Source organism: Budorcas taxicolor, chromosome 5 (genome assembly GCF_023091745.1).
Source record: "Budorcas taxicolor isolate Tak-1 chromosome 5, Takin1.1, whole genome shotgun sequence".
Lineage (NCBI taxonomy): Eukaryota > Metazoa > Chordata > Mammalia > Artiodactyla > Bovidae > Budorcas > Budorcas taxicolor.
The window spans coordinates 163,080,771-163,106,760 of NC_068914.1; the positions used below are offsets into that span (position 1 = coordinate 163,080,771).

At 55.3% G+C, this 25,990-nt stretch overlaps 2 protein-coding genes across 2 annotated transcripts in view; one reads left to right on the forward strand and one right to left on the reverse strand.

Annotated features, from left to right (window-relative positions):
• Positions 1–15: 15 nt before the first annotated feature.
• Positions 16–20,562, reverse strand: MLC1 (modulator of VRAC current 1). The gene is made up of 11 exons (XM_052640784.1): positions 20,383–20,562; positions 19,013–19,102; positions 17,775–17,828; positions 17,420–17,521; positions 11,111–11,209; positions 10,682–10,753; positions 9,696–9,812; positions 8,251–8,307; positions 7,615–7,737; positions 1,513–1,674; positions 16–96 (listed from the first exon to the last, which is right to left on the reverse strand). Exons 1-11 carry the CDS (start codon positions 20,560–20,562, stop codon positions 16–18), a joined length of 1,137 nt encoding a protein of 378 aa, XP_052496744.1.
• A 4,516-nt stretch (positions 20,563–25,078) lies between these two features.
• The window catches only part of MOV10L1 (Mov10 like RISC complex RNA helicase 1), a 61,314-nt gene continuing 60,402 nt past the window's right edge, over positions 25,079–25,990 (forward strand). Inside the window, exon 1 of the mRNA XM_052640709.1 lies at positions 25,079–25,204. Within this exon, the coding sequence (XP_052496669.1) occupies positions 25,108–25,204 (97 nt within the window). The 5' untranslated portion in view covers positions 25,079–25,107. The remainder of the gene's footprint in view (positions 25,205–25,990) is intronic.

The window sequence follows — 25,990 nt, forward strand, 5'->3', positions numbered from 1 at the left end:
GCGGCCCCTGCGTGGTCACTGGGCCATCTGCACCACGACGGCTCTCCATGCTTTCTCCTTGTCGAACTCCTTCAGGGGGCTTCTGGCCACCTGCACCTGAGATGGGACAGCGTGTTTGTCCGGGGCCGCCCAGCCCCATGCGGGAAGCAGGGGAGGCCGAGCCCCTCTCTGGCCCCTCTACTCTCCCAGACGTCCCCCACCCTGTCCTCCGCAGGGGCTGGGCTGGCACCCACACCTGCCTTGTGAGGCCTCTTCCTGCGTGCCCACATCCTGCACCCGGCAGAGCAGCCTGGGCACACAGTAGGTGCTCAGTAAGTGCTGCAGACGGGCAATGATACTTTCCAGGGCGCAGCGGTAAGTCCCGCCAGCTCTTCCTGGGGGAGGAGACAGATGCCCCCGCCACCACGAGGCTGGACTTGGCCCTGGAGGCTGTGAAGGCAGCTCCAGGGCCGTGACCCCTGGGAGGGAGGGCGTCTGAAGCAGCCAGTGGTCACCAAACAGGGCGGACCGCTGCCCAGATCGGCCCTCCTGAGCCCCAGAACCAGCAGCTCTGGAACCAGCCAAGAGGACCCACTGGCTTGACGCTGCACCTTGACGTCCTGATATAGAACCAGGTGAACCTCACGTGGGGCCCGGGGACACAGACGTGCCTGTGAGAGACTGACCACAGCCACGTGAAAAGGACCACCAAATGACACCACCTGAGGAGCGTCCAGGGGGTGAAGCTGGGGGGCTGGCGGCGCTGGGCATGTCCAGGAGGCGCTGTGCAGAGCGCAGGGCAGCCCCCACTTGACTCGCAGTGTCCCCGTGAGAAACCCACGGGCCTGTGTTTCTGACCTCTTTTTACACTTAAACCCAGTTTTTCCGGAAGGGCCCTGGTCCCTGCTGGGATGTGCTGCACAGCCAGTAAGTAAGCTGGGTGGGCCCAGGCAGCAGCTGGGCAGGAGGCGTGTCCAGTCCGCCCAGAGAGGCCTCCTCAGGTGCCCAGAGCATGATGCCACCCGGGGGACAGCGGGCGGGTGTGCCCAGCAAAAGCCGCAGCAGACAGCACCCCGGGAGGAGCGTCCACTTGCGGGGACGAGGGGCGGGGCCTGGGCGGAGTGCAGCGGCCGTGAGCCTCGTGGAAGGGCTGCCGTGAGTCCCCAGAGCCGCCGCCTCGGGCCCTGGACAAACGCCTGCAGTGGGCGGGGCGGGCTCCCCTTCCCGGCCGGGCTGCTGAAGGGAGAGCCCTGTGGTCCAGAAGATGCCTGCCAAGCTCTCAGCTCACTTATAAGAGTAAGACTGGGAGTACTCAGCCCATAATATCTTTTCAGCAATAGACTTGTGTTTGCCTGGCTAGCTTAAAAAGTGTATAAACGTATTGCACCTTTTCAAGATTTTTCTTTGTTTAAAGAGAAAGTGACCCAACAGGTCTTGAAAGAAGTCAGCCTGGGTGGCGTCGCTTTGCCCAGGGTCCCAGGAAGGCAGCCCCCCCCTTCCCCTCCCCTCCAGACGGGCTCAGAGGTCACTCACATCCCCGGCTGCCGGGCGCTCCTGCGGGCTGGGCGGTGCGCCCATGGTGTCCCAGGAGGCGCCCACCTTGAAGCTCACACACTGGACGACGGTGGCTGTGTTGAGGCCCGCCTGCAGCAGCAGCTCCAGCATCAGCAGCAGCAGCAGCGCGTCGTAGGATTGCTGGGGGCAAGAGGTGAGCGGGAGATGGGGGTGGAGGGTGGGGCGGGAGTGGTTCCAGCTTCCCATTCCTGGGGGCCCTACCAGCCGGGGCAATGATCCCAGTCTCAGTGAGCCAGAGCTGAGGAGCTCAGTTCTGGTCTGAGCTCTGCCGTCCTTCTTAATGGAAGACCTGCACAAACGTGACACAGAGGCAGCCAGGCCCCCGACGGTGCCGCCCGGCTCGTCCTCCAGGCCCCCCAGCAGGTCCAGAGAGGGGCCGCTGAAACCATCTGTGGCCTCCCGGAGAGTGCCCAGTGAGGCAAAGGCGAGCTCTGTGTGAGACGCCAGTGGAAGCCCAGAGCTGGAGGTAAAACAGGGACACGGGCTCCAAAGAAAGACCAGCAGGCCAGCTCCAGCAGAAGCTGGGGGGCCTGGACTTACTGGGAGGAGGCGTCCACCCGGTACCATAGGAGCAGGGCGTGGCACGCCTTGGGGAAGGGGCTGCCACCCACACATCAGGAGGCCTAGGGTCTGTAGAGACACCCACCGACCACTGGCTCCCTCCTCACACTGCAGGGTGACCTTCCAGCCTCAGAAACGCAAAGCAACCAAACATTAAGACAAAGAAAAAAAAAACTCACCATCTCTCAAGTTAACCTGCACACTTAAGGGTGAGTCCAGCTTTTTTAAAAACGCAACACGAGTCAGGCAGGGGGACTCTAAAATGCACATAGGAACTTTCTGGTAGCCCAGTGGTTAAGAATCTGCCTCCCGAGGCAGAGGCCATTGGATTGATCCCTGCCTGGGGAACTAAGATCCCACCTGCCGCAGGGCAACTCAGCCCCAGTGCCACAACCACCGAGTCTGCACTTGAGAGCCCGCAGGCCCGAACAAGAGAGACGCACGGGCTGCAAGCAAGGACCCCACACGCTGCAACCGAGACCCGACGCAGCTCAAGATGAATAAGTGTTTCTTAAAAATCTAAAAGATAAAATTCATATAAAAGAACAAACAATGACGGAAGCAAGGAAGCCCCGAGATGCAGGGCAGCCGTCATCAAGCCAGCCAGGTGGCGACGCCCTGGTGCCAACCTCTGGGGTGGGCAGAGCAGCACAGATTGATTGGCTGCGAGAGGACAGTCAGGGCAGAAAGAGACCCAGACAGACAGAAGCTCAGAGTCTCAGATGACTGAGAAAAAGAGGGGCTTTCTAATAAGAGGAGCTGAACCTTTTATTCACGGACAAGCCAGTCGAGTAAAGTCCGACCGGGCCCACTCCTCGCGCCAAGCTCCAGGCTAAACTTCAGCAGAAACACGAGTGTGAGCCTTCCTAATTGTGACTCAAAATCCAGAAGCAATGAAGGAAAACATGGACAAATTTAACTGTGTAAAACACCAACAGAACTTCCACGCGAGACAGACCAGCAAGCAGAACGGAGCAGCTGCCCAGCTGAGGCCGTGGTTTGCATCTTCCATGTCTGACGCAGGACTGGGCTTCCTGTGTTGACGGCGTTATCAAAGCCCGCTGGAAACGGGCGAGAGACACAGGCGAGCTTGTAGGGGAAAGGCAGAGCCCAGGACAGAGGAAAGGGCCTCACTGACCTGCGCGTTCAGACACGTGCTTTGGCCCCCCCGAGGCTCCAGCTCTCAGCCATGTCACAGGCCCCGGGGGACACCCCTCCCGGGCTATGGGGCACAGGTGCTCTCATACTGCTAGTGGAGGAAAAACAGAAGCCTCCCAGGGGATTTGCCAACATCCAACTAAACTATAAATGCATCTGTCCTCTGGGTGATGAGGAAGCACCAGGATAAATTAAGTTTAAAAAAAGAAAGGCAAGGTACAGAGGTATGATTAGAGTGGCCTGTTCCCTAGGAAGGAAGGAAACGAAAGACACACACGGTTGCCTGTGGGAGCAGTGGGAGGCTGTGGATGGGACCACAGCCCCTCTCAGTTTGCCTTCGGGTTGATTTTGACTTTTGAACCATGTAGAAGTTTTATATATTCAAAAGTCCTAACAAGAGGGGAAAAAGCACCAAAGCCCCAAACTGAATACAAACAGAAACCATTAAACTTAGCTGTGCAGCAGGGCCACCCAGAGAGGATTCCTTCCCTGAACGAGTGAGTGGAGGAGCCGTCAGCTTGCCCAGCAGGCGCGGCTGGCGGGAACGGCCGTCACTCTGCGCATGTGTGTGTGCGGTCAGATAAAGGGGGCAGTAACCACAGCCACCTCTTCTTAATATCTTCTGCTTCTGTCAGGTCCAGACCATTTCTGTCCTTTATTGAGCCCATCTTTGCATGAAATGTTCCCTTGGTATCTCTAATTTTCTTGAAGAGATCTCTAGTCTTTCCCGTTCTGTTGTTTTCCTCTATTTCTTTGCATTGATCGCTGAAGAAGGCTTTCTTATCTCTTCTTGCTATTCTTTGGAACTCTGTATTCAGATGCTTATATCTTTCCTTTTCTCCTTTGCTTTTCACCTCTCTTCTTTTCACAGCTATTTGTAAGGCTTCCCCAGAGAGCCATTTTGCTCTTTGCATTTCTTTTCCATGGGGATGGTCTTGATCCCTGTCTCCTGTACAATGTCACGAACCTCATTCCATAGTTCATCAGGCACTCTATCTATCAGATCTAGGCCCTTAAATCTATTTCTCACTTCCACTGTATAATCATAAGGGATTTGATTTAGGTCATACCTAAATGGTCTAGCCTGATAAACTATGGAATGAGGTTCATGACATTGTACAGGAGACAGGGATCAAGACCATCCCCATGGAAAAGAAATGCAAAAAAGCAAAATGGCTCTCTGGGGAAGCCTTACAAATAGCTGTGAAAAGAAGAGAGGTGAAAAGCAAAGGAGAAAAGGAAAGATATAAGCATCTGAATGCAGAGTTCCAAAGAATAGCAAGAAGAGATAAGAAAGCCTTCTTCAGCGATCAGTGCAAAGAAATAGAGGAAAACAACAGAATGGGAAAAACTAGAGATCTCTTCAAGAAAATTAGAGATACCAAGGGAACATTTCATGCAAAGATGGGCTTGATAAAGGACAGAAATGATATGTACCTAACAGAAGCAGAAGATATTAAGAAGAGGTGTCAAGAATACACAGAAGAACTGTACAAAAAAGATCTTCATGACCCGGATAATCATGATGATGTGATCACTCATCTAGAGTCAGATATTCTGGAATGTGAAGTCAAGTGGGCCTTAGAAAGCATCACTATGAACAAAGCTAGTGGAGGTTACGGAATTCCAGTTGAGCTGTTCCAAATCCTGAGAGATGATGCTGTGAAAGTGCTGCACTCAATATGCCAGCAAATTTGGAAAACTCAGCCGTGGCCACAGGACTGGAAAAGGTCAGTTTTCATTCCAACCCCAAAGAAAGGCAGTGCCAAAGAATGCTCAAACTACCGCACAATTGCACTCATCTTACACGCTAGTAAAGTATTGCTCAAAATTCTCCAAGCCAGACTTCAGCAATACGTGAACTATGAACTCCCTGATGTTCAAGCTGGTTTTAGAAAAGGCAGAGGAACCAGAGACCAAATTGCCAACATCTGCTGAAATCATGGAAAAAGCAAGAGAGTTCCAGAAAAACATCTATTTCTGCTTTATTGACTATGCCAAAGCCTTTGACTGTGTGGATCACAATAAACTGTGGACAATTCTGAAAGAGATGGGAATACCAGACCACCTGACCTGCCTCTTGAGAAATCTGTCTGCAGGTCAGGAAGCAACAGTTAGAACTGGACATGGAACAACAGACTGGTTCCAAATAGGAAAAGGAGTACGTCAAGGCTGTATATTGTCACCCTGCTTATTTAACTTCTATGCAGAGTACATCATGAGAAATGCTGGACTGGAAGAAACACAAGATGGAATCAAGATTGCCGGGAGAAATATCAATAACCTCAGCTATGCAGATGACACCACCCTTATGGCAGAAAGTGAAGAGGAACTAAAAAGCCTCTTGAGGAAAGTGAAAGAGGAGAGCGAAAAAATTGGCTTAAAGCTCAACATTCAGAAAACGAAGATCATGGCATCCGGTCCCATAACTTCATGGGAAATAGACGGGGAAACAGTGGAAACAGTGTCAGGCTTTATTTTTTGGGGCTCCAAAATCACTGCAGATGGTGATTGCTGCCATGAAATTAAAAGACGCTTACTCCTTGGAAGAAAAGTGATGACCAACCTAGATAGCATATTCAAAAGCAGAGACATTACTTCGCCGACTAAGGTCCGTCTAGTCAAGGCTATGGTTTTTCCTGTGGTCATGTATGGATGTGAGAGTTGGACTGTGAAGGAGGCTGAGCGCCAAAGAATGGATGCTTTTGAACTGTGGTGTTGGAGAAGACTCTTGAGAGTCCCTTGGACTGCAGGGAGATCCAACCAGTCCATTCTGAAGGAGATCAACCCTGGGATTTCTTTGGAAGGAATGATGCTGAAGCTGAAACTCCAGTACTTTGGCCACCTGATGCAAAGAGTTGACTCATTGGAAAAGACTTTGATGCTGGGAAGGATTGGGGGCAGGAGGAGAAGGGGACGACCGAGGATGAGATGGCTGGATGGCATCACGGACTCGATGGACGTGAGTCTGAGTGAACTCCGGGAGTTGGTGATGGACAGGGAGGCCTGGTGTGCTGTGATTCATGGGGTCGCAAAGAGTCAGACACGACTGAGCGACTGAACTGAACTGAACTGAACCACAGTCAGTACTACCAGGAAACAAGGTCTCTGGACTAAGAGAAAAATAAGGCAAATATAAAATAGCAGAGGCTGGGGGAACCCTAACATGTAAAATTTTGAACTGGAGATACCAATATACATTCAGGATCTGTAAGTACACACGTTTCTCAGCTCTGTCCACTGACCGGGCTTAGGAGTGATGATACCCCCGCAGGAATGATATCACCTGGACCAGGTGAGCAGGGCCATCCCGAGCACCTGCTGGGAGAGGCTGATGGGCTGGTGTCTGGGAGCCCAGAGAACAGGGATGCAGCGTGCTGTGGACAGCGGCCAGCGCATGTGCCCTGGGCGTGGGGGGCGGATTCTTGGGCAGACACAGGGGCACACCCTGGCCCCATCTGTGGCCCAGGCAGCGAGCTGCCGCAGCGCTGACCCACAGGCCCCGGCACTGGGACTTCCTTCCCTCAAGGGGCTGCAGCTCCCGGGAAGCCTGCCGGCAGCGCCAGCGCTCCTGGACTCACTCCTGCCGACGCGGCAGCACACAGACCCACAGGGGCCGTCTCCCAGGCAACAGGCCTGCACTCCAAAAGGCCAGCGCCTGGCGGGGAGCGGGGTCTGCCCAGACCTGAAGACACCAGAGTGCAAGGGTGAGCCTCACTGCTCCGAGGACCGCTGCCCTCAGAGCGGCTTCTCAGGACAGTCCGAGGGGATGCTGTGCTGTGAGCTGGTACGCCGGCCGCCTCAGCTGCGCAGGGACTGGCCTCACTGCTGATGTGCAGAGGATCGAAGGCCAAGGGCCACCTCAGGCGTCTGCCACTCCCTTTCAGATGCTTCCAGAAAACAATGCTTGTGCGTGCTCTACCCACCCGTCAGCACACACACACACACACACACACACACACACACGGACACAAACCACCAGAGAACCTCAGTGTTGACTGCGGTAACCTTTCAACTCTTCTGATATGTTTGAAATTTCTCAGAACACTATCTTACTGGGATCATCCAGGGCATCTGAGACTAACCTTGCCTGATGCCCGAGCCTGTGGGGGGGACACTGGACCCCCAAGAATCTCCTTAAAGAGGAGGTTCTCACTCCCATCAGCTTACCCAGGAACCAATGGGGTCTCTCATGAGACTGGATGAATGCGACTCTAAAACACGAATGTAGAAAGGGCTGAGAAAATGAGACACGCCTGTGAAGGCAGTCATTCCCAACCTGGGCAGCAGCTCAGCGGCACCGTGTCTCTAAGGGTTTAATTAAAACAAAAGCACACAGACCTTGAAGGCTGGCGGGTAGTCTTTGAAAACATCCATGATTCTCATGATGCTGAAGGACAGGTACCCAGAGGCCGTGAAGAGCAGCGGGGCCGCCAGGCTGCACACGGCGATCAGCACCTCCACCTGGCGGGAAGCGGGGCGGGCGCCGGGGAGGCCGGCGCCCGCCAGCATGGATCAGGGCCCCGCACAGCCTGGGCTGGCAGGGGGTGTCTGCTGAGTCTCCGTGCTCAGTGTGCCCCTTGAGTCAAAACGCACTGGGTGCTGTTTTCTCAACTGACGCACAATTCACTCTCTTCATAAAACAGCACTTAATGGTCTATGGCCTCCTCCCCATGCCCTCCAACCTGCTCCCCTGACCTCCCAAAACAAGCCACGTGGCCCCAGGAGTCGGCCGAGCTCGGACGCTCACGCCTCAACCATCGGCATTCAATATCCACGCCGGGGCAGGACGCTGCCTCTGCTGAGTCCCGGGAATCTCTCCCGACCCTCACGCCAGACCTGCCGCGGCTGCTTATTTCCACAGACAGTCGCCCAGCCCTCCTGCAGGCCCTGCAGACGCCCCTCGGTGCTCGCCCCACCCCGCTCAGGCCAGCGGGCTGCTCAGGAGGCCCCTGGGCCCAGCCGGGCGTCACCTACCAGAGCCCTGCTGGGACACTCCGCCGTCACGTGGCTGGCAATGGCGCTGGGGAAACACTGAGAGAGGAGGAAAGAGAAGGCCTCAGAGCTGACAGCCTGTATCTGGCCCCACATGTGCCCTCCCGTGCTCATTCAGGCCGTCCTGGTGGCCGGGAGAGCCGGCCGCTGGGGCTGGAGGGCAGAGGCTCCCTGCGGCCCGCCGCTCAGCGCCACAGAGGCTGGGGGCCAGCCGGGGGGTGGGCGCCCCGCCAAACACCAAGCGCCTGTCTCCTGTTCCCTCCCAACTCAGCGTCGTGCTGGGGCTGTGGCAGGGACTCAACAGCCGCTGCGTGCAAGGCAGGGTCTGTGTCCAGCTGCGGTCACGCCCACCATGTCCTGGTCCAGCTGGGTCTGCTCGCGGCTCAGGGTCCAGGTGAGGACGGAGCTTCGTGCTTCTCTCTGCAGGGACCCTCAGCTGGCCCTCGCCTGTGCCTTCTCGTCTGCTGGGTCCCCTCAGCTGGCCCTCGCCCCTGGCATTTCTGGGCCATCAGCAGGGCGGGCCGTCAGACTCGGGCCCTAGAGACACCGCCACTGCATGTCATGCCTTGACCACAGGGGCGCCTCTACTGGGCCAGCGTCCCTGCCGCTTTGTTAGTAATCAAGGCCTGTTCCACTCATTTGAAAGAGCCAGGACCCAGGCAGGGGGAAGTTCGGGGCGGAACTTCCTCGAGGCCGCTAACCCCCGGGCCCGCCTTCTGGACACCCAGCCACCCCACCAGGCGCCGGCGCCCTCGCTGTCCCCACCCACACAGCCTGCTGAGCCCAGGTGTGCCCAAACCCCGCCAGCCATCCACGTGGCCACAGCGGTGAAGGCAGCAGCCACACGGCCGGTGTGGGAGCACAGGGCGCAGGGGACTGTGCGGCTGGGGCGTCACACGATGCAGGCAGACTCGGGGCACAGGGGACCCTGGTAACTGCCGCAAGCGGACTGGGATCCAGGCACCCCGGCGCAGCACAGACGCAGGGTGGCTGGGCCGGGGGCCAGGTGCTCCACAGGGTGCTTTCCAGTTTCAGTGGCGAACAGCATTAAACTATGTGAGCCAACTGAGACCTGCTTATACAAGGGTGAAAGTCCCCGTCTACAGCAGCGACCGAGCAGCAAGCACTTGCCCGACTGAGCCTGTGCTGTAGCTGCCGTCGGTGTAAAACGACGCACGTGTGTCATTCCAAAATGTGAACAATGTGGATGCTGTGCACTACAGAATTATATAGCATGATAAAGCAAGTATTTTCCTGGGAAAATAATACAAACAAACATAAATCAGCTAAGCTAACAGCCTGACTCATTTATTCCTTGGTCCCAAACAGCCTGGGTGCCCCCGGCCCTCCCACCGCGACCCTGCCTGACTGCCCAAAGCTGAGCTCAGAAGCTGGCCACCCCCACGGGCACCACCCGGCATACTCACGGCCACTAAGATCCAGGAGAATGTGGCCGAGAAGTGCGGGCCCGAGACGGCGTTGTCCACGTTCAGAGCAATGACCCCCCCGAGGATGGCCGAGACCCCCGCAACCACCTCGATGACCTGGGGGCGGGCAGACAGCGAGGGTCAGCATCGCCTGGGCCGGGGGCGGCTACCCAGGGGCCCGGGAGGCAGGTGGGGTGGCTCCTGCAAGCTCAGGGCCGAGGAGCAGGGCGCCCCCCTCCATGCAGTGACATGGAGGATTATCTCCAAAGGGATATTGAAAATGTGCATTCCAACCCAAATCTGGGGGAAAGGAAGGAGGAAACTTCCACCCATTCAAAGGAAAGTGGGAAAGGCACAGAAAATAGGAAAAACACAGAGAAATACATAAATACGAAGGCGGCAGGAGTCGTGCTCCGGGTGGCCTGGCTCCGGGTGGCCTGGCTCCGTCTGCACGGCCCCTACACGCTGCACAGAGGCCACCCAGACGTGAGGAAAGAAAGGGCTGGAAGGAGAGGGGAAGACTCGGCGGGAGACAGGGACAGGAGGCAGCTCGCGCAGATAACGCGCCACTGTCCTGGCAGGAGCCGTGACTATGGAGAGTGGCTTGTAATGGTTTAAAGAGAGACGCGGGGAGGCGGGTGGAGGGACAGGCAGAAGGAAGGGATTCTAAAGTCGTGTCTACTAAAACCAGGCTCCAGAACTCTATGGTGAAAAGCTACAGAATTACAGAGACAGATCCGTAATCTGTACTCAGGCTGGGAGGTTTTTAACAGGCCTTTCAGTAATACAACCAGTGGACTAAAAGATTTTGGAAAGGGCTTAAAACACAACTAACATGTGATCTGTGGACACACTTTGAGAGTAATGGGTGCACTGGCGACCAGCATGGCGCCTGTGGCCGCGGACATGCCCGTCCCGTATTTATCACGCACTCCCTGCCCCCACCACTCCACGAAGCAAAGTAGAGGGGAAGAGGCCTTTCTTACAGAGTAGGATTTCAGGACCCGAGCAGGAAATGTCACTTCATACAGAACGCTGCTGCTCTCAGAGATGGAACCCTGTAAAGAAACAAACCCCGTTACAGGGGCAGCCGTGTCCAGGCCATCGCTCCAGGGACGGTCTGAAATGGGAGCTTCTGGGTGATGCTCCTGGATCTTCAGGCTTGAGAGCAGAAGCTCAAACATGGACTTTCTCTTTGCACATGGAAATGTGTGATTGCTGGAGTCCTAGTTTACAAGGTGATATTTTCGGTGGACTTGGCTCTGTCTGTGGCACTACTCAGGGTGGGGAAGGTGCTTGGTCAGCATCAGACGAGGGAGGAGATGGTCTGCATCCCTGTGTTTGCCTCCCTGGGGCCATCGACCCCTCGCTCTGCAGCTGGGTTGTGGTGCAGCCTTGCCGCAGGCTGGACCCACCTTCTGCTTGCAGTGCGCCTCGCTGGACCGCGCAGAGATGATCACCGTGGCCGCCATGAAGAGCTCCAGCAGCAGCAGCAGAATCAGATTGAAGTTGATCTGCCCAAGGAAAACATACACGTTTATAAACTTGGCTTCTCCGCTTTCATCCAGTGAACACAGACAGTCCCATGAAGGGGCTTAGTGGCCTCTTTGAAGTCTGGGCAACATTTCCTGTCCAAAGTCAGATACCAGGCAAGTCTTTTCCTTCTTGGTTGTGGGTTTTTGTTCTTAAACCACTGTTGGCTCACAGGCTGGAACTGACCTTGTGCTGTAGTCTGCCAACCCTGACCTCAAGCTTCCCCGGCAGTTGGTCCCTCCGGGGTATTTACCCTGAAGAAATGAAAACTTACATTTACACCAAAGCCTGCCCATGTTTACAGCAGTTGTGTGTGTAGCTGCCTCAGGTGGAAAACACCAGGCTGTTGGGGGTCACAGGCTGACCCACATCCTGACTGTTGACGGTTACAAGAATCCACGCCTGTGCTTAAATTCACACAATACCCACCAAGTCAATTTAACTGAGTGATATAAAACCATAACATCTACTACTGTGGGCAAGAATCCCTTAGAAGAAATGGAGTAGGCTTCATAGTCAACAAGAGTCCAAAATGCACTACTTGAGTGCAATCTCAAAGATGACAGAATGATCTCTGTTCATTTCCAAGGTAAACCATTCAACATCACAGTGATGCAAGTCTATGCCCCGACCAGTGATGCTGAAGAAGCTGAAGTTGAACGGTTATATGAAGACCTACAAGACCTTCTAGAACTAACACCCAAAAAAGATGTCCTTTTCATTATAGGGGACTGGAATGCAAAAGTAGGAAGTCAAGAGATACCTGGAGTAACTCTTGTAGTAAAGTGCTGCACTCAAGATGCCAGCCAATCTGGAAAACTCAGCAGTGGCCACAGGACTGGAAAAGGTCAGTTTTCATTCCAATCCCAAAGAAAGGCAATGCAAAGAATGTGCAAACTACCGCACAGTTGCACTCGTCTCACGCGCTAGCAAAGTAATGACCAAATCCTCCAAGTCAGGCTTCCACAGTACGTGAACCGTGAACTTCCAGATGTTAAAGCTGGATCGAGAAAAGGCAGGGGAACCAGAGATCAAATTGCCAACATCTGTTGGATCACAGAAAAAGCAAGAGAGTTCCAGAAAAACATCTACTTCTGCTTTATTGACTATGCCAAAGCCTTTGACTGTATGGATCACAACAAACTGTGGAACATTCTTCAAGAAATGGGAATACCAGACCACCTGACCTGCCTCCTGAGATACGTGTATGCAGGTCAAGAAGCAACAGTTAGAACTGGACATGGAACAACAGACTGGTTCCAAATCGGGAAAGGAGTACATCAAGGCTGTATATTGTCACCCTGCTTATTTAACTTATACGCAGAGTACATCATGCGAAATGCCGAGCTGGATGAAACACAAGCTGGAATCAAGATTGCTGGGAAAAATAGCAATAACCTCAGATACGCAGATGACACCACCCTTATGGCAGAAAGCGAACAGGAAATGAAGAGCCGCTGCATGAAAGTGAAAGAGGAGAGTGAAAAAGTTTGCTTAAAACTCAACATTCAAAAAATGAAGATCATAGCATCTGGTCCCATCACTTCATGAGAAATAGATGGGGAAACAGTAGAAAGAGTGGCTGACTTTATTTTCTGGGCTCCAAAATCACTGCAGATGGTGACTGCAGCCAAGAAATTAAAAGACACTTACTCTTTGGAAGCAAAGTTATGACCAACCTAGACAGCATATTAAAAAGCAGACACATTACTTTGCCAACAAAGGTCCATCTATTCAAGGCTATGGTTTTTCCAGTAATCATGATGGATGTGAGAATTGGACTATAAAGAAAGCTGAGCACCGAAGAATGGATGCTTTTGAACTGTGTTGTTGGAGAAGACTCTTGAGAGTCCCTTGGACTGCAAGGAGATCCAACCAGTCCATCCTAAAGGAAATCAGTCCTGAATATTCACTGGAAGGACTGATGCTAAAGCTGAAACTCCAATACTTCGGCCACCTGAGGCAAACAGCTGACTCATTTGAAAAGACCCTGATGCTGGGAGGGATTGAGGGCAGGAGGAGAAGGGGATGACAGAGGATGAGATGGTTGGACGGCATCACCGACTCAATGGACATGGGTTTGGGTAAACTCCGGGAGTTGGTGATGGACAGGGAGGCCTGGCATGCTGCAGTTCATGGGGTCGCAAAGAGTCGGACACGATTGAGCAACTGAACTGAACTGAACTGAACTGGGAGTTGGTGATGGACAAGTGATGTGCTGAAGTCCACAGGGTCGCAGAGTCATATACGACTGAGCGACTGGACTGAACTGATAAAACCAACCCATCAGGAATTCCCTGGCGGTCAGTGATTAGGACTTGGCACTTTTAGTGCCCGGGCCCGAGTTCGGTTCTTTTCTGTTTCTTGCTCTGCTGGGTCCTCCCTGCTGTGGGTGGGCTTTCTCTAGGGGAGTCAAGAAGGGGCTCTCTAGCTGCGGTGCTCAGACTTCTCATTGCGGTGGCTTCTCTTGGTGCGGCTCTCAGGCTCTAGAACACGCAGGCTCAGTAGTTGCGGTGCACTGACTGAGCTGCCCCACGGCAGACAGAAAACTTTAATACTAATAATGAAAGACGTCCCCTTACCAACAGTCTTCATGGAGATGACTTTACAGGTGAGTTCGATCAGACTTTCCAGAAGCAGTGACTTCTCACCGTGTCAAGATGTTGCAAAAAAGCAAAAAAGAGGTAAGAGCTTCTGCGTTCATTTTATGAGACAGGAAAACCTTGGTTCTAACACCAGACAAAGGAAATATAGGTCCATTTCACTCAGGAAACTTGATGAACAACCCTAACCACCAGACTGGCTGGTCAGCCCATCAAGACACTGAAAATAATACACTGTGATGAGGTAAAGCTAATCTCAGGAAGGAACGTTTCAACACCAGAAAAATTGGTGCATTTAATAAACTAAGTGAGGACAGAGCACCTCCGAGTCCAAGAACCAGCAGCACAGGTTTGTATTTTTAAAACAGAAAACTCACAGCAAACTGGGAGCTGAAGACACGATTTTCACTTGGTGAGAGTTATGTATAAAACACTTAGTGGAGGGGCTGCCCTAGCAGGCCAGTGGCTAAGAGGCTGCCTTCCACGGAAGGGGATGCAGGTTCGCTCCCCAGCTGGGGAACTGAACTCCCACGTGCCGCAGAGCAACCAAGCCCACACCCCACGATGGGCGAGCCCTCAAGGCAACTGGCAAGTCTGCAGGCGGCACAGCCAGAGAGGAAGAAGAGGAAACCACACGGCAAGCTTAGATCCAGCCCATTTAAAACTGGGAAAAAGACACAGGCCCAAGGTGCCAGAAGGCCTGGCCAAAGCCGTGAAGACAAAGGAACTGGAGGGGTCGCCTGAGCAGGGCACTTAAACTGTTCTGTGTGGGTGACACAGAGACCTACACAGAGCAACGAGCGCAACCAGCAGGAAAGCTCGGAGGACGGGGGTCCAGCACAGCTTCTGGACACAGAGTCCACTTATGAGAACCCATTTCTAAAAATGGCTCCAATTTCAACAAAGGCTAAATTAACACATGCCGTCAGTTGATGTGACAACGTAAGATGCTTGTCACTGGGGCAACTAGATAAAGGACACCCAGGAATGCTCTGCACTGTGCATGCAAATTCTTCTGTCTCTAATACTTGAAAATAAAGGGGAAAAAGGAAAATCAGAAGCTTCTCTGTGCACTAGCAACACGCCCGTGAATTATGTAGGACTGTCTAACCAATACAGGAACATTCTGACCCTGATACAGGGCCGATGCTGTGAGTGGGAGACAGTCTGTGCCCCTGGTGGGTGACGTCACACAACAAAGCTGTTAGTTCTCACAAGGTTACTCTATAAACTTCAACTGATCGCAATAGAATCTCAGCTGTACTTTTTGAGGAGCTCAGCAAACTTATCCTCTAACATATCGGAACTAAGAGCGGTCGACTCTGAAGAAGGAAGACAGCTGAAGTCATGAAGCCACACTGACAAGCCTGGCTTCGCCTAGGCCGCCAAGCAGCCTGTGGGGGTGGGGGCACGGCTGACACACGTGGGGCAGCCCGAGCCGCTGACCACGGAGAGACCCAACTCAGGACAAGCTGAGGACGGGAGCAGCCAGCAGACAGAAAGGAAGTCCAGGAGGGTACCTGCCTGGGAAGAGGGCTTCAGAAGTGGCAGTGATCAGAGGGTGACCTGTAGCAACTGGAAGCCACACCACAGTCATCAGATGGGACAACGCAGTGGCTGGAGACGCCACGTGCAGGGAAGGCTGCGTGACCGGGTGGCCTCCAGCCACAGGGAGGATGGACCCTGCTGTGTCAGCTGGGTTCATGGCCCCTCTGGGCATCCAAGGAGCCCACAGAGACGTGCCACGCTGGCCTCGTTTGCTGAGGGGAGAGTTGGAGGCCATGGAGCTGGGCCCTTCCCTAAGAAGGCAGCGCCCAGGAGGACAGCGAGCAGCCTGGGCGGGGAGTGAGGGGACGGAGGCAGCAGAGGCTCTGCTGGAGCTCCGCGTGGCCTCCCCCGGGGGAGGGGCAAGTCCAGCTCCTGCTCGGCAGGGAGAAGGGGGAGGGGAGCAGCCCCTTCACCCTGGTGGCCTCACGGGGGGGCTTTTGGGCTTCCTGTTTCACTGTATGTGACCCTGTTTGGATACTGGGGGTCCCGACCTCGTGGTCCTGGGGTCCTCCCGTCTGTTCAGGTGTCTGAGCGTCACATCCTCTACGTGGCCTGGCTGGACCTTGGAGGTGCAGGGGCCCATGGGTCTGGTTAACAGTGGGCACTGGGGCCCAGCCCGGGGGAGGCCACCGGGTAGGAGGAGAATGTGTGCGCAAAGCTTCGCGCATCTTCAGTCTCTCCATCCACTCTGTGTGGGGGGCACCGTCCTGGGTGATGGATGCTGGATTATGTTCTGGTCTGGGATTTCTGCCACCATCAACAGGGCTGCTAGGAGCACGCTGCCTGGTCACCGTGTGAGTGTCTCTGAGGTCTGCACCTCTTCCGAAAGGACCTAAAAATTCCAGGCCTTTGCCTGGAAATCCTCTCGTGGCAGGGCAGCTGTGCAGTGGTGGGGAGACCCCCACCTGAACTTCAAGGGGGCTGCACCCTGGCCCTCGGCACCACCTGGACCTGCTGGGGCCTGCCTGTGGGCCCACAGGCTGGCGGCACCTCCACACAGGGTTTCCTTAGTGAAGAAGCATCACAGTTACAGTGAGGCTTTGCAGCTTCTTACAGTCTCCAGACCTTCTGCTGCATTTATGCCCAGGAACCTGATACTGTATTTCATAAAGTAATACCTGTATTTCAGTAACATTTTCAACAATATCTGTTTCTGGCATAAATAATTGTTTTACGTGGATTTTCACACCCAACAACCTTGCTACGTGCACTTAATGATCAAACGTCGAGAAAGCAGAGAATCGTCTCCTGCAGAACAGGCAGCAGACAGGCTCCCATCAGACCCGAGCGTCTGTCACCTTCTCGCCCAGACGCCTGGCCGGGGTGTCTCTGGCCTCCACACCCTTTTCCTGATCTTAAAGACACGCATTCACTGTTACACACAGAGCAGTGGCATCTCTAATCAGGTCCTGTTTCCTCGAGATCCTTCTCTGCTTTCTTGTGATTTAAATAACAAGGCTCTTCCATTTTTCTTAGCAGAAAATAAAGTAATAATGAGACTTTAGTCAGCAGCATCACACATTTAACAAAATACACTATTATGCACTGCTAATGTGTAAGACCCTGTTTAAGACTCACTGGGAAAGCCCCTGATGCTGGGAAAGATTGAAGGCGGGAGGAGAAGGGGACGACAGAGGATGAGATGGTTGGATGGCATCACCGACTCAATGGACATGAGTTTGAGCAGGCTCTGGGGGTTGGTGATGGACAGGGAGGCCTGGCCTGCTGCAGTCCATGGGGTCGCGAAGAGTCGGATACGACTTAGCGGCTGAACTGAACGTTTAAGAACTGTCGTGAAAGAGACGAAAAATCAGTGAATCCATCCACTGACACCAAGGAAAGCGCTGAAGACAGTGCTTTTCTCCAGCAGCATAGGTGGGATTCTCAGACTCGAGAGCCACGGTACACATCCCTATGTAGCTGCCCAGCAGACAGCTCGCCGACACTCGCTCCAGGCCCACGGGGCCGAGCAGACCAGGCAGGGGCCGAGCCCTCGGAGCCTGCGGCCGTGGGAGCCTGCATGGCTCTCTGCGGACTCACATCCACTGCTGACGGGTTCAGGACAAGCTTACAGCCGAACCAGATCAGGCAGGTGGTGGTGACGGCAAACGTGGACACGAACAGTATCTGGAAGTTGGGGATCTGGAAGACAAGACGGGAGGCTTTCCTTCACCTCTGTGTGAGGCTCAACCTCACTCCTGGGCACTGACCACCCATCCTGAGGACAGGCACTTAGCATCAGCGGGGGTGCCTGTGAGCTCGGCCCGTCTGTCCTCATGGGGGCAGGAAGAAGGGGGTGCCCCAAGGGCAGCCTGGGCCCGTCCCCCCAGCACACCCTGCAGTTTGGGGCCTCCGGTGCCGCCCTCAAGCTATGCAGACGGAAGGCTGGACTCACCGCGCTAACGTTTCTCCTCGAGACGGCAAAGCTCACGATGGCTGAGGGGATGCACTGAAAAGAGAGAGTGGGTGAGCATCCCGCTGGCCGCTCTGTGTTCTGAAAACCTGCAGGGCCCGAGGCATGTCCCCTCTGCCCAGGGGTCTTGCTCAAAGCTGGAGGGTTCTGGGTCTTTCGAAATAATTCTTCTGGGAACAGCTTTGACTGCTCGGATGACGGGAAGACACCTGAAGGTGAGGACTCCTAGCCAGATGCGCCTGCAGCAGATGCAGTCTCCTCTCACCCGAGACCAGGCGCGGCTTGCTAAGAGCTACCCAGGAGACCCCGGGCCCCTTGGCGTCCTTGTCGGGGGCTCCCACCGCGGCCTCCCAAGGGCCGAGGACAATGAAAAGGGGAGCCTGGGCAGCAGGGAGGGGCTGGGGGCCACGCCAGTGTCGCTGCAGCCCCGGGTCCCCCAGCCTTGGAGGGAGCAGCGGGGGCAGAGCCTGGCAGGAGGTGGATGGGGGCTGGGCCAGGGGAGGAGCCAGTGGGACCACATAACCCGCCCCCACCCCATCACCCCTGATGATTCTGCTGGGACATCTGTCTAGGTCAGTGTGGCCCTGGAGCCATCTGGGTCAGAGGTCACTGTGACCCCCAAACAGGGCTGTTCCAGTGGTGAAGAGCAAGGGCCACCTAGGAGGTTCTAGAGAGAAGGGCAGCAGGTGAGTGGAATTCTTTCAACAGGTTTTCGTTAAGAGAGCAGAGGCTGGGCACCCTGCGCGGGTACAGGGGAAGGAAATGTCGGTCTCGAGTTTTCAGACACTTGGGAGTGCTGACAGGGCTGGAGCAGGTGGGCGAGGGCCCCCCCCCCAAGACCCCAGGGAACATGCCCCGTGCTCGAGCTGGCCAGAGGTCACTGGTTGTTTCTCCGTGCAGTTGTTTCTCCCCTGGGCCTCAGCACTCTGAGTCCAGAGCAGGCACAAGTTCTGGGGCGGGCAGGTGCAGCCCCCAAACCATGGAGGGGGTTCCCTGCCGGCTCGTGGGACGGCCCAGAGCAGCACGCAGCCACCTGTGAGGAATCAAAGGGCCGCTTCTCACCCTGGAGTTGGTGGAGGAAGGCAGGCTGGCTTCATTCATCCGTTTCAGAAGTGCCAGAAGCCAAAGTAGAGAGAGGGTTTTTTGAACGAGAAGTGAGCAACAGCTACGGGTCGATCTCAGAGTCAAGAGCTCGGTGCTGACAGAGGGCCGCTACTCACCGAGCCTGCAGCGCAGCGTAGGTAGTCCATCTCCAAAGGAAACACGTTTCCCAGGTAGAGAGAAAACCCCGAGGTCACAAGCAGGCAGCTCTGCGGGACAGCACGAGCACAAGAGGCCCCAGCGGGCCTGAAGCTCAGGTGGCTGGACAGCCCGCCCTCTGTCCACGTCTTAACAGCACCCACGCCTGGATCCTGCTGGACCTGACGCCCTCCTGAAGGACAACAGCTGCCCACCCCCCCAGGCTCAGGCTGTGGGCCTCAACACTCACTAGGGGGACGGGAGACTGTCAAAACCGAAAGCAAGAAGCAGCGGTGCCGCTTCCCAGACGCCTTCACCTCAATGCGTGCAGTGGGCCTGGGGACGGCGCCCAGCGCACAACCCTGTCCTGCTCCAGGAGGCGGAGGTGGAAATTCACCCCACAGGGAAGGCCGTGGGGTGGAGGTCTCAGGTAGAGGTCTCTCAGACCCGGGGTCTGGATAGGGGGCCTCGTGCACCGTGGAGTAGGAGCACGGGGCCTGAGGGTGCGGGGACAGAGGGGACCTCGGTACATCTCCAAGGGAGGAGCAGACAGCAGGACCACGAGCTGTGGCCGAAGGCACAGAGCCCCAGCCCCCGCGAATGAGAGGAGGCTGACCAGCTGCTGGCGTCCACACGGGGGCAGGGGGAGGAGACTCCTCTGAGACACACGTAGTGGGGGGTTCCAGTCTCAGTGGGGAGGGTCGCAGTGTGGGGGAGGGCAGGCAGGACCACCGGGGTGCTGCAGGGCCAGCCTGTAGGGCCTGGGCCCAGGGAGGGGCAAGTGCGCAGCCTGGATCCTGGGTCTTGGCCTGGGCACACAGAGCCCCAAGGTCCTGCTCACAGAGAGCTGGGCCAGCGGCCAGCCCAGGTGGCTGTGCTCGCTCAGGCCAAAATGGCTCTCTCTATTGTCCAAGTGCCTACGCAAACTGTCAGAAAAGGGATGTCCCAGGACCCCAGGCAAGGTCCGCCGGGCCTGCCCCCAGCTCCCTGCTGGCCCTGCCCCTCGGTCTTCACTGTCCCATGGCCCTGGCCTCCTGCCTCAGGACCCCATTCCGCTGTTCACCCTGCCAGAGGCCCGTCCTGAGAGCGGAGCCCCTTCTCCCCATCTCTGCAGAGCCCCCAGGAGGTGACGGCCGTGCAGGCCACCCTGGCCCAACAGGGGACCTGGCCGACGGGCAGCATGGGCCCCAGACTGTCCCAACCCGGCCGGGACACAGAGCAGCCACCAGGGAAAGAATCGAAAGCACACGAGCAAGTGAGCACGTCACACCCGTGAGGCTCTCAGACGCAGCAGTGGCCCGGGCCCCGGGAGCCACACGCAGGCAGGGGCCCCTTGGTGGGGAGCACTCACCCCCATCAGCACAGAGAAGACCCACGTCTTGCGGCTGAAGCACGGGGGCAGCCTCGACGACAGCTGAAGGTCGCCGGGCTTGGTGTCCGGGGCGTAGCCCACGGCGTCTGGCCTCCCGCGCTCCAGCGGGGGCATCCGGTCGTAGGCCAGGCCCTCCCGGCACTGCTCCTCGCGGGCCATGGGCCGGCTGGAGCCAAAGCTGGCGTGAGCAGCCGCAGCACAGCACTCACCACGCAGCCCCGTCCTTATGTGCGATAAGATTACAAATTACACTTTGATTACTCTGAAAACCTCCCAAAGAAGTGACTTTTAGTAAACACTTGTCTGGGCTTCCCTGATGGCTCACTGGTACAGAGTCCACATGCCAGATCTGGCCCCTGCTCCGGGACGATCTCACACGCCAAGGGGCAGTTATGCCCATGAGCCACACCCATGGAGCCTGTGCGCCCCAACAAGGGCAATCACTGCAACGAGAAGCCCACACCGCAGCTACAGAGCAGACCCCAGGCGCCACAGCTGGAAAAAGCCCGTGCAGCCACCAAGACCCAGCACAGCCAAAAATAAGTGTTTTAAAAAGTATTTGAAAAGTTTTTTAAATACTTGTTTTCAATAAAAGAAATATCATACGTATGGAAGTACTGTGAATCTAAAGAAGAAAACCAGCACTTAATTTCGCAAGCGAATAGAATCACTCTCCCAGTAAAACCACCCTGACCACTCCAGATTCATGGAGGGACTTAGGCACCTTGCTAAACTGGGGCTCTCCCCGCAACATCTCACTGTCCACTGGCAGCTGCATCCACGAATCCCTTGATGTGCCGGCTACCCCAGGTCCCGGGTGGTGACCAGACAAGAGATCACAGATGTACCCCACCCAAGGGGTTCCCAGCTGTCCACGCACTTACCTCCGTGCTGATTCTGGTGGCGGGAGCACTGGTCTCTGGGTGATGGGCTCCTGTTACTGAGTCACTGTGCCTTGGCGTCCAGTGAGAACTATTCACAGATGGAACAAAAGCCCGGCAGAACTGCACTGAAGCCAGGGAAGCAGGACTGCCTCCTGCATCTCAATGAGGGCACGGAGCGAGGGTCCTGGAAGGCTCCCGGTTGTTGTGTAACTGCTGGCCCAGAGCTCCACTCCGTCCTGCGCTCCTGCATCTGCCAGGAGCAGGGGGCCTCCTCTGGTTCCCTTGTGGCAGGCAGGCTGTGGGCACCAGAGTGGGCCTCTCGGGAGAGAGAGTATGCCCGAGTGCAGAACTGCACCAAGCTGAGGATCCTGGAAGGCTGGACAGCTGAGTGCTTGACTCGTTTGGAAACCAGCACGGTTTTATCCAAAGCCTTACTCTCCGTCCTTTCTGGAAGCCCTTTTCCATCCCTGCCATCACAAGAGAAAGGCCCTTCACAAGGTCACACGCAGTGCTATTTGCACTCCACGTGGCTGGCCTGGCCCTTAAACTGTTCGAGATTCTGACCCAACGGTCCCTGTGAGCCACGTGGGTCCCGCTGTTCCCTTTATTTCTGCTCACCACGGAGAGGGAAAGGACGGGCATGTGTTTTGCCCAGACTCTGGGTGTTACTGTTCAGTCACTCAGTCATGTCTGACTTTTTGCAACCCCACGGACTGCAGCACGCCAGGATTCCCTGTCCTTCACTATCTCAAGGAGTTTGCTCAAATTCACGTCCATTGAGTCGGTGATACCATCCAACCATCTCATCCTCTGTGGCCCCCTTCTCCTCCTGCCCTCAATCTTTCCCAGAGTCAGGGTCATCAACCTGCTCGGAAGCTGCAAAGTATCAATACTCCTCACTGTCCTTCAGCCTTCCCTATTTGCCATTGCTTGTGAACTTCACACACGGTCAGTGCGCTCCAGAACAAAAACCACAGTCACAGAAAACTAACCCAAATGATCGCGTGGACCACAGCCTTGTGTAACTCAATGAAGCTATGAGCCATGCTGTGCAGGGCCACCCAAGACGGACCAGGTCATGGTGGAGAGTGCTGACGAAACATGGTCCACTAGAGGAGGGAATCGCAAGCCACATCCGTCCTTTGGCCTTGAGAACCCGTGAACAGCATGAAAAGACAAAAAGATACGATGTCAGAAGATGAGCCCCTAGGTCGGTCGGTACACAGAGACTCCGGTGCCCCACAATCACAACGTCAGCCTCTTGTATTCTCAGGAGCCAAAGCGTTCCACAGAGCTGGCCCCTCAGACCACAAGCCCACATCACGCCCAAGCAAAGGCTTCAGTTCCCATCACTGGATGCTCAGTGTCTCAGCTTTTCAACCAATCAAAAAGTATTAGAATTAATTTTCACAAACTGTGAGGTCAAGAAGGGATTTTAAACATTGAAAACCTCCCAAACCTCTTTAGTGACTGCCTTTTAAAGCAATAAGCGCAATTAGCAGGGAGACTGTCAACCAGTGGAACTCTTCGCTTCTCTCCTTGCTTGAAGGTTTCACCATGTCTGTGCATTTCCAAAGTTGTGGAAACACAAATAAGCACTCTGGAATTAGAGATGGTGGGACAAACGCCTCCCAAGTGTCCTGGGAAGAACCTCCCCATCTCCGACAGCAACACCAGTCTCTAGAACAAGCCCCATCCCTCGCACGAACTCTGTCCCTAAAGCGCCCTCTCCCTCTGTGCTGCCGAGGCCCTGCTCATGGTTCAACATCTACCCCGCTGTCCAGTGCACACTTGCAGGATAGGTGGGACAGGCCACGGCCCTTCCCGTGTGGAGTCCAAAGCCTAATGCGGGACAGGCACACGGGATAAAGGGGTGTGTTCTGTGGGGACACAACTGACTTCCCCTGTGATGGCACATAAGTCCAGGGAGGGCGTGGGGGGCTACTCAGGGGAGTTAGGGTAGGCCTCACTGAGGGGGGGCAGTGGTGAGGAGGGTAGGGGAGCAGAGGTGCCCCAGGTGCAGGGGCACGGAGGTGGCAAGGCTGGAGGGAGGTGGGCACAGGGACCCTGTGGGGCAAGGTGCAGGTGAGGCGCCCAGGCACGAGGCACCTGAGGACGTGGAGACAGCCGTGGCTTGGACTCTGAGATGCACTTGCTGGGCAGAAGAGTGAGCGTCCAGCTGGGTGGCGCACAGGCCCTGGGACCGCAGGTGAGAGCAGGTGTTGGCAGGACGGAGGGGGAGCCGCGGGCGTGGTCAGAAGCCACCAGATTCTTGATAGACTGAAAAGTCAAGCGGACCTGCCGTCTGAATAACGTGAGATGAGGGGCGCAGGAGTTCAGGGGACTGGAAGGTTCCTGGCCCGAGAGGTGCAGCTGCCTCACCTGAGACAGAAAACAGAGCAAGAGTTTTGTCCACTGAACAACTCAGCCACAAGCCTGTGTTCCACGACAAGAGAAGCCACCGCAATGAGAAGCCTGCTTGCCACAACAAGAGAAAGCCGAAGCAAATCAACAAAGACCCAGCTCAGTCAAAAGTAAACAAAAACTTTGTAAAAAATTGCATATGCAACTAATTGACGCTTAAAGTAATATATGGTCTTAAATGCTTATGTTAAAAATGAAGAAAGTGCCATTCTAAAATTCAATATCTAATTTTCCAACTTAAAAAGTTAGAAAAGCACAAATCAAACTAGAAGAAGGGGGAGGGAAGGGGAAGAGGAGTGGAAGGGGGAGAAGGAGGAGGAAGAGAAGGCAAGAAATAATGAATAGAAAAAAAGTCAAAGAAACCAAAAGGTATTTTTTGAAAAGATAAAATTGATAAACATGTAGCTAGACTGATGAAGACAAACAAGAGGACAGACATTAATTACCAAAGTCAGGAATGAAAGATGGCTCATCACAGTGGATCACAGAGACAGTAAAAGGATAGTAAGGAAATACCATGAACAAATTATGCCAACAATTTGACACATTGGCTAAAACGGACAATCCCTTAAAATTACCAAAGTTTATGCAATATTGCTGAATATTGGTAACAGCCCTTTAACCAATACAAAAGTTGAATTTGTTAAAACAGATATACAATATGTTTGATAGGCCACGAGGCAGGCTGTTCCAGTTAGCACAGAGTTCAAGCCAAATCAGGTATAAGCCCAGAGGACTGCCACACACCTCAATAAATGAAAAATTCCTCATCACTCAGGCACAAAATTACCAAGCTGGATCAATACACAAAACAGACAATACACCATGACCAAGTTGAGCTTCCCAGGAAAGCACGGTGGTTTAACATTTGAAAATTCAATCACTGTAATTCACTCTCATTAACACGCTAAAATAGAGAAACAAGACATCTTTTCACTAGACACAGGAAGAGCATTTGAGAAAACTCCCCACCCAAGCACCGTAAGAACTCTCAGGAAAGTGGGCAGAGGGGACTTCTCCAACTTGATATGGCACATTTGCCAAAGCTACACCTAATAGCAACGAGCAGCCAAACGTCCGGCGGGCTCCCGCCCAGAAGGAGGCAAGCACAGCCACCTTGCACGCGCGAAGCCCGGCCCACCGGCTCCGGGTCCCACCCACCAGCCCCGGCGTGACGTCACCCCCACAGGGCGCACTAACGGTCGCAACCGCCCCCCACCCGCAGCTAACAGTCTCCGCGTGCGGCTCCCACATTGGCCGAGCGCCACAGGCGCCGCAACCCTATTGGCCGAGCTCCAGGGCGCGCTGGCGCGAGCGCGGCAGCGCATTGGCGGCAGGAGCGGCGTGCCGCGTGCGGGCACGTCAGGCTGCGGCGCAGAGGCGGGGCGGCCAGGCCATGCTGCGCCTCGCGGCCAAGGTGGTGTCCTTCTTCTGGCGGAAGGCGGACTGCCCAGAGGAGGAGGCCGGGCCGCTGGGGCCCGAGCTCGCGGAAGGTGCCTCGCGGGGAGGGCGGGCCGCGCGGCCCCTGAGGCGGCCCAGCCTCACGGGGCGCTGCCCGGGCCGGGGCGGCCGGTAACCTAGTAGTAGCCCCGGAGCTCCGAGGCCTGGTTCCCGCGCCTGCACTGAGGGTGGGGGTGGGGAGTGGCCCGAGCCGGGTCCAGGGCCTCTGCGCGACCAGACCAGGGTCTGAGAGACCCCGACGTCACCTTTGTACTGTCTTCTCCCTCGAAGCTGAGGCGTGTCTCTTTCATGGCGATCTCTTCCCAGCGTAGGATCTGTGTCTCCTTTCCGCTTGGTTTTTTCACGCGCTGCAAGCGCCCTGACACCAGACCCTCGACAGGTTCCCGCTCTTTCTCTGTCAGTGTCCCAGCAGTTGTGTGCATTCGCGGCTCTGGAAAGGGTGACCCCGGCTATCCTAAACTGCCCTTTCAGTCCCATGGGGTCTTGCTCTTGAAATTGTTATCGAACGCCTTTGCTGAAGTCCAGGCAGTACTTCTGATTCTGGAACCCGGAATTACACATTCCCCAAGGTTCTTGGTATTTTCTCCCAACCCCTCTTCCTGTCCAAGACTTGAGCGCTGGGTAGTGAGTCTCTGGTTGCTTTCTGTAACCTCCCAAAACACGAAATTCTCAGCGAGAGAAGCCAGAACGTCAGTCATGGAGCTACTTGTTGTCTCAACGTGCTATTAGCCGTCTGCAGCTGGCGTTCTGCCACTTCAGCAAACTGCGGCCTGGAGCAGGTCGCTTCACCCATCCAGGCCTGGCCTTGTCTATCAATG

What these genes read in the sequence shown, in the direction of transcription:
- MLC1 (XM_052640784.1), bottom strand. Translation starts at nt 20,562, where the DNA reads ATGGCCCGCGAGGAGCAGTGCCGGGAGGGCCTGGCCTACGACCGGATG. An exon ending in TCTCCTGGATCTTAGTGGCC is followed by an intron (nt 8,308 to 9,695) that starts GTGAGTATGCCG and finishes CTCCTCTCTCAG; the next exon opens with TGTTTCCCCAGCGCCATTGC. An exon ending in AGCGCCCGGCAGCCGGGGAT is followed by an intron (nt 97 to 1,512) that starts GTGAGTGACCTC and finishes GTCCCATCTCAG; the next exon opens with GTGCAGGTGGCCAGAAGCCC.